The following is a 14,024-nucleotide window of genomic DNA, read 5'->3' as shown; positions in this document are numbered from 1 at the left end:
AAAAATAATAAAATAATTAAAAAGAAGAAATCTAGGCCAGGTGTGGTGGCGCACGCCTTTAATCCCAGCATTTGGGAGGCAGAGGCAGGCTGATCTTTGTGAGTTTGAGGCCATCCTGGTCTATATAGTGAGTTCCAGGACAGCTGGGGCTATAGGGAGACGCTGTCTCAAAAAGAAGAGGGAAGAGGAGGAGGAGGCGGGGGGGAAGGAGTGGGGAGGAGGAGGAAAAAAAAATCTGTGAGGAGTCAGATGCGAACTTGAGGCTGGATCCCAGAAGCAGGGCACCTTGGGAGCCCTGCAACCTTCAAGAATCAACCTCTGCGAGCTTTCTTGTGAATCAGGGCTGTGGATCCCTATCCAGCAGGGTTTATATAAGAAATAACTGAAAAAAATGGGTCACCACTATAAAACTACTTCAGCCTACAAGGAGGTTGATCGAGAGCCCGTGCTGCAGACTAGGTGGGTACAGGAGGGGTGGGTACAGCATATAGAAGAGCTTAACAGCCCTGACTTCCCAGCCTCAGGCCCAGAGGAAAAATGGAAAAATCTGGCCTGACACATTACCCTTCCCTTACATCCAATCCCATGCCCAGGCCTCCTAGTTAGACAGAGAGGGAGAGTGGCAGTTCCAGCAGGCACAAGGCCCAGCCTCAGCAGCCCAAAGGTCTCAGACATCTTAGGAAAGAAGCAAAACTTGCCTGCCCTCCCAGGCTCACCAGCACTAGACCCCAGGCCTGTTCTCCAAGGTAAACCGGTCGCCCCCCTCATGCATTCAGAACTGTCCCCCACGTAACACCTACCACCAAGCACTGCCGAGGCTTTCACAGGCCACCTGCAATCCTTACTACAGCTTCATCTTATACAGAAAACTGAGCTCAGAGGTAGGAACGAACTTACCCAAGGTCGTCGAGCTCCCCTAGAAGCCATAGCAGCCAGCGTTCCACCACAGACAGACCTGCCTGGATCGGAACAGCTAATGATACAATGGGCAGAGGGACGTGGGGTGCACAAAGTCAAATGCAGAGGTGCGCAGGAAAATCTGTCCTTTTTCACATTAAGAGCCGGTTTCAGTTTTCCTCTTGGTCTTTGCTTCCAAGAAACTGATCAAAGTTCAGTGATACAGTAGGTGGAGGAGGAGGAAAAAGACTTCAGGCCCACCCATTCTAGCAAGCTGAGATTCTGGAGAGATCTGAACTCTCCATGCCATAACAGCCTCCTCCCTCATGCCCTACAGCTCAGTTCCCCTTTGCCAAAAGTCTGCTCTTTTCTGTTTTGGTTTTGGGTTTGAGTTGGTTTCTTTTTGTTGTTCCCTTTTGTTGTTGTTTTATTGGTGGTGGTGATGATGGGTTTGTTTATGTATTTTTGAGCAGAGAGGAGGTCCTTTCTATGTAGCCCAGGCTACCCATCAACTCTTTACACTCCTGCATCAGCCTTCTCAGTGGTGGCATCACGAGGTGTGTATCACCATGCCCACCTCCACAGCTCTGTTGATGGGATGACTAATTGTCCTGGCTGAGCCAGGGGAAGATGTGACCAGTTTCCATGTCCACTCACTCTGACAACCAGACTGGCCCAGCATGCTGAAAGCCCAAGACTGGATCCACTCCACCAGCATCCAACCTGGCATTTAGAGCATTCTCAGTAGAGGTTTATGGCCTGAGAGGGATTGGGGGAGGGGCACTGCCTGCCTCTCCAGCCCCTCTCAGTTTCAGGAGGGAGTATGTAGCCCTGCAGGACTAGAAGCCCCAACTGTGCTTCGGAAGGGTCCTCTTTTCTCTCGCCTTCCTTTGTGCCCTAACTTGCTGCTCAGAGATCGTCCATATGTCAAGCTTGGATCAGAAAGCAGTCAGTTGAGGGACTATGCACTTGAGAACTGGAAAGGCCTAGCAGTTTTTCACAACACAGAACTTAGGTTTTAGCTTTAGTTTGTGTTTGACTTGCAGCCAGCACCTGCTCAACCACATTCAAGATTCAGCAGTACGGTGGGTAGAAGAGGAATGCAAAGGCTTTAGGCTCACTCATTCTAGAAAGTTTAGACCAAGGAGAGATCTGAGCTGAACTTTCCACACCATGATGGCCTTCTCCCTCAAGCCCTGCCGCAGGGCCAGCTGTTCAGGCCTCCAGCTGCAGTCCAGCTTGTTCAGTTTTGGGTTGGGCTTTTGTTTTGTTTTGTTTTGTTTTATGATCTACAGCCCAGGCTAGCCTCCAACTCTGCAAGTTCCTGCATCAGCCTCCCCAGGGGTGGGGTTACAGGTGTGTGGCACTATGCCCACCTCCCCAGGGGTGGGGTTACAGGTGTGTGGCACTATGCCCACCTCCCCAGGGGTGGGGTTACAGGTGTGTGGCACTATGCCCACCTCCCCAGGGGTGGGATTACAGGTGTGTGCCTCTATGCCCACCTCCCCAGCTCTGTTGACAGGATGACTGTAATTGTTGGGCTGAGACCAAGGGAAACGGTGAGTTTTCTCCTTGCCAGTTCTGACAGGAGAGAAGAGGTGTTAACAGTGAGATTTAATGATACACGTGAGCCTCCAATTGGTGCATATTTCTTTTTTTAATTATAGGGACCAGTGAGATGGCTTAGTGGGTAAAGGAACTTGCCACCAAGCCTAAACCCTGGAAACCACATGGTTGAAGAAAAGAGCCAATTCCCAAAAGTTGTCCTCTGACCTCCATATGCAAGCCCCAGCATGTGCACACACACACCCTACACACACACACACACACACACACACACACACAAATAAATGAATAAGTGGGTTTTTTTAATTGTCTATTTCAGAGTCCTACAGGCTCTTGGAACCTTGCTCTTATGAACCTACAGCAATCATGTCAGCATGCACAAGAACCATGTGGTCTCAAGCAGACAAAAACCCAGCACAGGACTATGGGAATGGGCAGCAGGCCCCAATCTTACTTGAAGAATTTTTGGCACTCGATTACTGCTGGGTGAGGAAAAACTGATCTTCTTAAAGAAAGGGACTCTAGATAGGCTGACTAGACCTCAGTGGATGAACTTGCACTGAGGGATGTCTAGGGATATTGACTTAACATGATAGGCCTTAACACAAATGACAGAATGAGCTGGCCTTGGTGGCACATGCCTTTAATCCCAGCACTTAGGAGGCAGAGGCAGGCAGATCTCTAAGTAGAGCAACCTGGTCTACATAGTGAGTTCATGGCCAATGGGGCTAGAAGAGGGAGACCCTGTCTCCAAAAGACCAAAAATGAATAAATAAATACATACATGGTTACACAGCCAAAACACACAGACCCAATGCACTTGTCTGTTTCAACAGTCAGTTTCTAATGATTCAGGAGGGTTCAAGCATTACACAGTTTAGGCTGCCAACTTCTGTGTTCTTATATCTCCCTGGATTTAAACAGAAAATAAAACAGTCTGGTCTCCAAGTACCAGAAACTAGAAGTACAACCAGGAACTAGACATTCTTTAGTGTTTTGAGCACATTCTAAGGTGTTTTTTTTTTACATTTTATTATTTTTATTTTATGTGTATGAGTATAATGCTTGCATGTAGGTAGGTGCACCGTGTCAAGCAGTGCCTGTGATGGTCAGAAGAGGGCATCAGAACCCCTGGAACTGGAGTTACAGACAGTTGTTAGATGCCATGTGGGTGCTGGGAACTAACCCCAGTCCTCTGCAAGAGTAGTCAGTGCTCTTAACCACTGAGCCAGCTCTCTAGCCCATTTCCTAAGTTTTCAGTGATAAAATTTTCACTCAGAAACAGAGTAAATTTGAACTTGATCAATCCCACAACAGTTGCTCAACCGGAACATAATCCCAAGGAGGCTAACCTCAAAAATTTAACAGTTTGATCCAGGCTCAAGTTACGATGAAGAAAACTTTTGCCCAGCCCAGTCACAAGCTCTGAACATCACAGGTTAGAAAGAGGAAATGTCAGGGGTTAGGATGTGGCTCAGTTGATCAAGAGCTTGCCTAGCATGCACAAGGCCCTCACAAAACTGGGTATGATGGCCTTCAAGCCCAGCACTCGGGAGGCAGAGGCAGGAGGATCAGACATATAAGACTATCCTCACTACATAGCTAGTTTGAGGCCAGCCTGGGCTACCTGAGTCTCTGTCTCAAAAAAAATACAGAAGGGGATGGGAGGTGAAGAGGAAGGGAAAGAAAAAACAAGCAGGCAGAGCTGGGAATTTGCTGGCCACAGGGTTGGTCATGAGGCAAGTCAGCTGACACCAGAAAAGCCCACTACCCAGCCGATCCGGCTTCAGACGTTTGCTCCCTCTAACCTGTCCAGTATCCTCGTTTGATGGAAAGCCCTGGCCCTTTACTTGCCCCCTCCTTCCTACACTGTACTGGGCCTGTGTGAGAGACTGCCGCCTCGAAGCCTGTCCAGGAGGTAAGGCAAAGTGCTAACACCATTCCAACAAGTGGCAGCTGACCCATGGCTGACATCGGATGCCTGGCAGTAGATGGAGGTGTGGCTGCCTCACCCTCAAGTATTCGCTCTAAAGCATAAGTCAGACCCGAAGAGGACAAGTCACTATCAAAACAGGACTCCCACCCCAGGCCTGCCTTCCCCCGACATCTGTCCCCTCAACGCCACCAGCACTTACAATAGGAGCTCGCATCTTCTTTCTCGCGATGTGGACCAACTAGGGCTCAGCTTTAGTTTATCAACTGCGTGGATGCCTGAGGCAGAGAGGGAGCAGCAGAAACTCATTTTCTCTAGCAGGAAGCATCGTCCCCAAGTCTCCAGGAGCCGGTGGCTTCTGGCGCTGTCCTTGCGGTTAGTCTCTGCGCCCTCCAGGAACAACCCATCCCCAGCTCCCACCAACTTTCTCGCAGCCTCCTCCCTGCCCTGCGTTTGCCCTTGAATGGGGCAAATCCCTTGCAGGAGGCCAGGGGTGGCTAACCTGATCCCCGAGGGCCTGGGGCATCCACACGCGTCCCAAGCTCTTCCATAGCACGCCTAACTTGTTTACACCCGCCCCACTCTGTCTCCAACTACCTGACAGCCCTGGGGACTGGGAGAGGCACCCTAGCATCTCACCTTTCTTTAGGTCTCAGAAATAACAGCTCCACCCACCTCGCGCACTGGGGAGGCAAGCCGGCAGCCACCGCAACCGAGGCCAGTTTAATGGCCGCAGAATCCTGGCCAGCGCCGCCTCACCCCGCCCCTCCTCGTGTGACTGGCTGAGCGCATCGCAAAGGGCCTGCCAGGTCCTCTGGGGACAGAGGAACGCCTCCCTCTCCCTCAGCTCCTCTGCCGTGCTCCCCACACCCCTCGGTTGGTGCCTGCTGGGTGAGAACATGTCCTGTTATACTTGATCTTTGTTTTTCTTTGTTTGCTTGCTTGTTTTTTGAGACAGCATCGCACCTTGTTTTTCGGAGTCTCACTATAAGGTACCCTGGCCGGTCTCGAGCGCACTGTGAGGGTCAGGCTGGCTGTGAACTCAGGGAGATCCACCTGTCTTGGCCTCTTGTGAACTGGGATTAAAGGCTGTGCCACTACACCCAGCTACACTTGACCTTCCATCATACAGAAATGAGGGATGATCAATTTGTTTATCTACCCGACTTAAGTGATACATTTGAGTGATACCTGACTGTAATCCTGGCATTCAGGAGGCTGAGACAAGACTACCATGAGTTCAAGGTTAGCCCTACAGTGTGAGACCTTGTCTCAAATAATTTTTTTTAGGAAAACACACCCTTGATATTTTGATAAAGGCACTTGAAAATCATTATGTTTTTTTTTTTTTCGGTCTTTGTCCAGCTGGCCTGGAACTGGCTATGGAGACCAGGCTGACCTCTAACTCACATAGATCTGCCTGCCTCTGCCTCCTGAGTGCTGGGACTAAAGGTGTATACCACCACTCCACTTCTGGCTATGAGTTCTTTTGTTTCTTTTCTTTTCTTTTTCATTTAGAGAATACTTTGTAATCAAACCCACATAGATAGATCTTATATTTAATACAGTGTATTACTACTGTACACATAGAAAAAAATAAGCATTTCTGGACCAACATGACTTAATTTCTGTACTATGCTCTTTTCTGTTTCTTAAAAGCAGGAGATGAAATTCCCATATGAAAGACCCCTCTCTTATTAGAAAGCAGAACCCAGAGGCCGTAGATTCCATCCCCAGCACCACCAAGAGTAACTCATCTTTTCAGTCTCTCCACAGAACGTAAGTGCTGCTGCACAGGTTAGCTATTCTTTGTCCAGTTCAGTATGTAAGTAACCAGCTCTCTTTCCCTGCTACTCCTTGGGCTCCTCCTCTCCCTCCTGTGCCCCCTCCTCTATCTCCTTCTTCACTCCTTACCAATCCTGGGAATGACAACTTGGGGCCTCAAGGACACCAGCGACTGCAGAGTCACCAGTCTTCACTTTTTCCTGAAGAGCCTCAAGATACATAAAACTTGCTTTAGAGACATCTCTATGCTTTTCTCCTGTTAACTACTTCAAGTCAATTTACTTCTCAAGGCTAATCAGGCCCCTAAGAGGGTAGAGGGAGAATTTGCATCTCCCTACAAAACTAGGTGAAACTGAAAGCCATCTAAAAGGAAGGAACAAGCTGGGGCTTGGTGGTGCACACCTGTGGTACCAACTGGCCAGGCTGAGCCCAGGAGTTCCAGGCCTGCCTGGCCAATATAGAGACCCCAGTCCACAGCAGGAGAGGGGAGGTGCAGCAAAGAAGAGCCTAGTGGAAACAATTTGTAGCTATTGGACCTTAAGCCATAATATATGTCCAATACTATCTATAAAACCTGGCCCACAGTAGGCATTCTACAAATGAATGCATGACCAAACACAGGCCCTTGTTCTGCACTGGGTCCTGACTCCAGGAAAGGAAAAGGAGCTCGTCCCCATGTCTAGACTCCTCCACTTCATGTCAAAACTGAGCCTTATTGAGGTAAAGATGCTTGGGCCAAACCCTATCCCTGCCCCTTGCTACTTGAAGAGTCTGTGCTATGGTTTCCTCTGAGCTAGCCTCCCTCTGTTCACCTGTAAAATGGGCTGATGATATTAGACAAGGTATAAGAATACATTCCCTGGCCAGGTGTGCACTACCACACCTTTAATCCCAATATTCGGGAAAGAAGCAGGTGGATCTCCAAGACTGAGGCCAGCCTGGTCTACACAGCAAGTTTATAGGCCAGCCGGGGCTACAGGTGTCTCAAATTGTAACATGAGAGGCAGGTGATCATATCACATGATAGTCACCTGCTTCCCGATAAGGAGTGTCAGAAGCAGTATTTAATAACTACCATAGTTTTACATATATTATCACTCAACCAATCCACTGTTGAGCACATTAAGATCATCTAAATCCAGGATGGGGTCAATAAGATGGTTCATCAGGTAAAGGCATTTACCACCAAGCATGATGACCAGTTAGATCCCCAGGACCCACATGGTGGGGGGAAACTGACTACCGAAGGTTGTCCTTTGATCTCATATGTGGTGGTGATGACACTGGAGACAGAACCCAGGGCTGTGTGTGCTGGGCAAGTGTTCTACCAATGAGCTACATCCCCAACCCAAGAGGTTCTATTTTGAGTCCTCACCCTTCCAGATGGGTCCAGCTGTAACCTCTCTTATCTGTCTTTGCTAATACTGTGCCAGAAACAAAACAGAAAGCATATGGGGGAGGTCTTTGATTTTTACTCTTCACACAAATCTGTAAGAACAGTCTCAGGACTGATGACAACACTGTCAATAGACTGTGCTTAACTTGTCAAAGTCTGGGAAATTTATACAGGATCTATTTGGCTCACAGTTCTGGGGGTCAGGAAGTCCAAGAGCATGGCACTGGTGCCGCTCAATGCCTGGCAAGGGCCCTGAGCTGCACCATAATGTCAGCATTGCATGCAAGTCAGAGCCAGGACGCTAGACAGAACCTTGCCTTCCACTACCTACCACAATTATGAAGCACTGGCCCATTAGTAATGGTTCTGTCCAGTCACCCCCACAAAGCTCCCACCTTTCAAATGCCATCAGCACCTGGTTTGGAGATTCAGTTTCCTCCCTGACTTGTAGGGAGGTAGACAAGATTGAACTTGTCGACTCTGAAGTTTCCACTCTTGATTCTGAAAATTGGGGGAGGGGATACTAGTTTTTAAGTATTGATTGCCTCTCCACTCTGCCTTCTGAAGAAGTAACTGCGAAACGGAGCAAGTGGAAAAATGGTACAAGTTTTAAGCATGATTCAGGGACCCCATGGAGAATCTGACCGGGTCAGGGAGAAGGCCAAAAGAGACTAAGGGACAGAGCAAAGTCTGCAGTGACAGGAAGGACTCAATGGGAGCCCTCCTGGGGGACAAAGGACCTGCCAGCCAGCTGGACGCAGGGTTTTCACATGAGTCTAGACTGCTGTGGTAAAACTTGGTGAAAATGCTGATTTTTAAGTTTTCAAGTTTCTTCCAAATCCCCTCTGAAACCCCTGGAGTCCTGCTGAAGAAGCCATAGAAAAATCACTGATTGAAATGCCCTGAAGCGCTCCTGCTGCATAAATGCATAACCATCTCTGCTCTGCATCAAAAGAACATTCTAGAACCTTTAACCTAGGCAGTGTCCCCAGGCTTAAAAGTCTCAATCTCAGGTTTGCTAAATGCCAGTCTGGGGAATTAGTAGCTCAAGTAGGTTGTTTGGGACTGGCTGGAAGTCTTTCCTTTGGTGATTCTGGTAAGGAAGCCTGCACAGTGCATCATCTGTGACCTGGGTCTGACTCCCAGGCGTGAGCCCTAGGCTAGCACTGACTACAAAGTGTATGACTCAAGCCAACCAATCAGAAGCCTCTAGAATAAATATCACACACACACATACACACACACACACACAAATTTTTTAAAAGCCTCCTCCCCCTAAAGATATTTAAGCGTGATGACGTAAGGCTAGAGCTATTTATGGCCACCTCCCCAAAGTTATGTGGGAAACCCATCTACGGCAGCAGATAATTTGCTGCACATTGATAAGCACCCTGTTGACATTTAATTACTCCAGTGCCAGGCATCAGTTTTGCACTTAGTCATGCAGTTACCCCCAAAAAAGTTTCTTTCACTTGCAATTTCTTTGTTGGATTAAGCTAATTAGTGAAGACTTATCTTACAAATCTGGTACCAGGTAATCAAGCATGAGGTGAGCCACAATTCGATATACTTCATACCCACTCCATACCCACTCAGGCCCACACTCCTCACTCCGGTCCTACCCTGAAAAGGGTAAACTTGATAGACTCCCAAGTGCTGGATCCCACTCCACAAAGGTGGTAACCTTTGTGTCTGCCCTCTCCCATTAACCCGTGAGGGCTCCCCCACACACCCAGAATAACACCCAGAATGACCTGATGCATGACCAGGGATAGAAGGCAGGATAAAAACTCTGACCCACCCAATGAGTTCCAAACTACAGAAGAAATCTTTCCAGGCTAGAAATGTAACTCTGTTTGATAGACTGCTTGCCCAGATGCATGAGACTCTGGTTCCGTTCCCAGCGCCACATAATACAACGCATGTCGGTAACCCCAGACATGGGAGGTGGAAGCAGGAGGATCAAGGTCCCCTTCAGATATGGAAGGTAGAAGCAGGAGGATCAAGGTCAGTTGGCTGCAGGTGAAGTAGCAAGAAGAGCTACCAACCCAAAGGCAGGCACAAGGCCACAGCACCTAGAAACTGTCTGTTGGCCTTTAAGCAATTCAGCCAACAGCACACACAGCCTTCCCAGCACCTTGCTAACTAGGTCAGTATCGTTGTATAGGACAAAGCCAACTAACTTGAGACACACTGCCCTACCTTTGATATTGGGCTGCCCATCCCCTTTGCTAAGCCCCATTCTGTTCCATGGGTCATTCCATGGGTCCTTCCATGAGAGAGAAAAATAACAAAGACACAGGTGACATCATGTTGTGATCTTTATTCCATTAAATGCCCAAACAGCTAAAAATGAAACAGAAACAGCTTTTAATATATAACAGCACAATTGCATCCCATTGCACTTTTTAAAAACATATTGTTTTAAAGCCATTCAAAGGCAACGGTCTAGTAAAGTACTTTTAACAAGTCATTTTTAAAATGAAAGGAAATTGAAGAAAATTTGTATATGTTCAAGATTTACCTCCTTTAGTTTAAGGCTTACATTCATTAACAACCATTATTTATCTGAACTAAAAAGGTTTAGGCATCAATGTGACCTTGTAACGTTGAATTTCAACTCTGGGACATGACATTCTTTCCCAAAGGAAACCCTTTCTGTCACTACAGCTGTCTTGAGACAGTCCTACCACTGGGTGCTTAGGTCACTATTGTCATAGTTGTAATCTTATCTTTCCTTAGTTCATATTGGTATTTTAAGGTTTTTCTGTATGTAAAAAATTTAGGGATTCAAGTCACAGTGCCTCACTTGACTTTTCTGGGGGTGGGGTTACACTATTAAAATTGCTTTTAAAAAATTCTTAGCTGTGTATGTGTAAGAGAAGGCACTACAATCACTTTAAGAAGCTTGAACAATCCTCTGGATTAAAGGCACCCTGATGATTTGAACACAGTAAACTCGAGGTTGAGGAGACCACAGGTAAAGTGATCCCCTGCTCCCCGAGATGCTGAAGGGCACTTCCTCCCTATTTCCTATTCTGTGGAGTCGTTCATTCATTCTTTCTCCTCTCTCTCCTCTCTCTCTCTCTCTCTTCTAAAGCATATCCCAGACCTTAATGTAAAGCACTAATGGGTAAATGAGAACCAATATCCAAAACAGAGCCACACTATGACGCAGGAGGACAGCAAATGCAAACGCCCAACTGTAATGAAATGCTTCTTCTAATCATGTGGTTATTAATTTTTTTAAAAAAATTTTTTGTCTTTTTCAGACAGGGTCTCCCTGCAGCCCCAGCTGTCCTGGAACTCACTATGTAGACCAGGCTGGCCTCAAACTCACAGAGATCAGCCTGCCTCTGCTAAAAAATTAAAAAAAATAATAATTCTTCAAAGCATAAAAATTTGCTCCTTAATAACTAGTAGATGTGAAAAACATTACCATTGAAATCTACCTGATGACTTTATATCCATGCTCAGATGCCAAGGAGCTCAGAAAGTAACCAACTGTGACTAGTAATAATCAGATATATAGAGATTAGAAATGCATGTGCAAACATCCAATGTTAATTGCATTAAAAATGAATTTTTCTGTATGAAACTGTATTTTAATAATGAAATGAAGATTCAGTTTTGTTTTATAGGGCTTATACTGGTTTATATTGTATAACTGTATTAATTCAACTGTAAGCCTAAAAATTTACAGCCAATTTTGAAAGAGATGCATCTTAGCTCTGGAAATTGTTATTGAATATGTCAATGCTGTTGTAATAAAATACTTCTCCTAATTATGTGGTTATTAAATAAATAAAATATTATACAAGAAAAAATAAAAGAAATAAAACAGAGCACTGGCCTCCCTCTGGTATAGAGTCTGAGAACACAGGGGACTGACTACCTGAGAGCACCCGGATCCTGCCTCCACATGGTAGTGAGCTTCTCCTGATTGTGCCATATCCATCCCCTGGAATTCAACAACAAGGACAATACAATACAACACAACCTCTGGGCCACTTTAAAAGCAGTCCTAAGAGGGAAGTTTATACCTCTAAGTGCCTACATTAAAAAATTAGAAAGAGCCAAAATAAATGACCCAACAGGCAACGCAAGAGTTGTGTGCCTGTTTGCCCCAATGAAGAAAAAAAAGAGATAAAAATAAAGCACAAGAATTTCTAGCCAATTTTACAAAGTATAAAGTGGATATTAACATAACCTTCCCAGCACTCTAGAGGCAGAGGCAGATGAATCTCCATGAGTTCAAGGCCAGCCTGGTCTGCAGAGCAAATTCCAGGTCAGCTGGGGCTACAAAAAGTAGCCCTTAGGCTGGGGACATGGTTCAGTGGTAGAACACTTGCTTAATCCCCAGCACCACAAAAGAAGAAAAGAGAAAAGAAATCACAAGCCTCCATGGGACAGATTTTTTTTTTTTTTTGGTACAATGCTTTTTTAAAAAAGGATGACTGTGAAATGTTTTATCAACATGTAACAAACCAATCTACAAAGACTTCCCAGTGAAACAATCAAACTGATTTTACTTATTTTGACAGTAAGAATCAACTTGGAAGAATTTAACTTGGTGGACAGAGCACATGCCCCCATGCACATGGCCCTGGGGTTCCAATCCCAGAACCTCAAATCTTGGCAACATTTAGCTTCTCCCAAAGTTATTTTAACAGAATGTTTTGGAAATCTCCACTATGGTCAGAGGTATGTGCTCCACACAGACAGGAATGTGCAAATTAACAGTGCCTGCACAGAAAGCTGGCCAGGAAGGGCCAAGCAGCCAACACAGAAGAACACTGAAGTTTGGCTCCTACACCCTGTCCCTGACCCAAAAGAAAAGGCTGGAAATGGTAACAGACTCTTTTCAACTGGTTATAAATTTCCCCAAGACAATTTATAGCCCGTCATCAGAAGGCATCGTGCATCAAATAGTTGATAAAAAATTATCAATTTAAAATTAGAAAAGGGTCAGGCGTGGTGGTACACACCCTTAGTCCCAGCATTCTGGGGCAGATGCAGACAAAAATGTCAGAGTTTGAGGCCAGCCTGCTCTACATAGCAAGTTTCAGGCGATCTGGGACTACAGGGAGACGCTGTCTTTAAAAAAGAAAGAGTAAAGTTAGAAAACAGGCCAAAGAAAACCTAAGAACCCTCAAAGATTTTATAAACAAGTTCCAGAGGCAGAATAAGTGAAGTAATCATACACTCACTGAAAACACACAAAGGTGTAGTACTTCATATCACCATTAATTTTTCCTGCATCATCCTTTCTCATCATTAAAAGCGTAACCAAAGACAAGCAAGGTGCCACACACCTATAAGCTCAGCACTGAGGTTGTGGCTGAGGCAGAACCTCAAGTTTAAAGTTTAGTCAGTCTACGCTACATAGCAAGTTATACGCCAGCCTGGACTATCTAACAAGATCCTGTCCCAAAAACGGTCTATGAACCTGTTATAGAATGCATTAACAGGTAAGTATCTTAGTGTCAGTGGGGTCTGTTACTAAGCATCAACCTTCAGACACAGATGCCATCAGAAAAAAATGCACCAAATATCAGCTGTGAGCTTGCAATTCCCTGGTCAACATTTGGTATCACTTAAGGGCAAGTGAGCAGTTTTAGAAGAAGCTGGAAGAAAATGTAACAGCAAATGAATAAAGGGGAAGAGTTTCAGGACAAGATGGTATGGAGATATGCAAGATGATTGGGGTAAATTCGGGACACACAAAAATACTTGAGTGGAAAAGTGTTAGAAGAAAATTCTCTCAGAAGGAAATTAAATGTGAGACTTCCTTTTTTTCTCTCTTCCATTCACACTTCATATACCTAAAATTTACACACAATTTTGTCTAAACTCCATTTCCCTCCCACCACAAAAATCAAATTATCTCAAAAATTAAGGCTAAACTTGTTCATATAAATACTTGTAGGTATGTTTTAAGTTTTTAACCCACAATAATTCACTATTACAAAAATCAAAAAAAAGCAACTATAGATAAAATGTTTTTATCATATAATCAAAGTAAATATCAAAAATGAATTTTAGACTCTTTGAGAAATTGTCCTTCTTAAGCCAATAATTTTAAAGCTACCAGTCTAGCAAAAACGAAAATTAGGAAAGAATGTTTGCTGGGGAGTGGGAGGATGTAGTGGCACACACTTTAATCCCGACAATCAGAAAGCAGAGGCAGGTGTATCTCTCGGAACCTGAGGTCAGCATGGTCTACATAGTAAAACCCTGTGCCAAAAAAAAAAAAAAAGAGAGGGAGTTGTATCCATAGCGTGAGGGCGGCAAGTTGTACAAAAAAAAAACCCCCTCCAAAAAAAAAAAAAGAGAGGGAGTTGTATCCATAGCGTGAGGGCGGCAAGTTGTACAAAAAAAAAACCCCCTCCAAAAAAAAAAAAAAAGGAAAGTTAATTCAACAGGACTGAGTATCCTTCCTTCTTT

At 45.3% G+C, this 14,024-nt stretch overlaps 1 protein-coding gene across 2 annotated transcripts in view; it reads right to left on the bottom strand.

Annotated features, from left to right (window-relative positions):
* LOC103735074 (HRAS-like suppressor 3) overlaps positions 1 to 5,178 on the bottom strand; it is a 37,952-nt gene extending 32,774 nt beyond the window's left edge. The window contains exons 1-2 of one of the 2 annotated variants that reach the window (XM_008834194.2): positions 5,036 to 5,178; positions 4,599 to 4,674 (exon numbers count right to left, since the gene is read on the bottom strand). In XM_008834194.2, coding sequence (XP_008832416.1) covers positions 4,599 to 4,613 — 15 coding nt within the window. In that variant the 5' untranslated portion in view covers positions 4,614 to 4,674; positions 5,036 to 5,178. The remainder of the gene's footprint in view (positions 1 to 4,598; positions 4,675 to 5,035) is intronic. The other variant, XM_008834195.3, reaches the window with a different exon arrangement.
* Between the last annotated feature and the right edge of the window lie 8,846 nt (positions 5,179 to 14,024).

The sequence above is a fragment of the Nannospalax galili genome, unplaced genomic scaffold (assembly GCF_000622305.1).
Source record: "Nannospalax galili isolate Female #2095 unplaced genomic scaffold, S.galili_v1.0 scaffold1677, whole genome shotgun sequence".
Classification (NCBI taxonomy): Eukaryota; Metazoa; Chordata; class Mammalia; order Rodentia; family Spalacidae; genus Nannospalax; species Nannospalax galili.
Note: the sequence above shows the minus strand (reverse complement) of the source record. Positions and strands in the feature narration are given on the sequence as shown.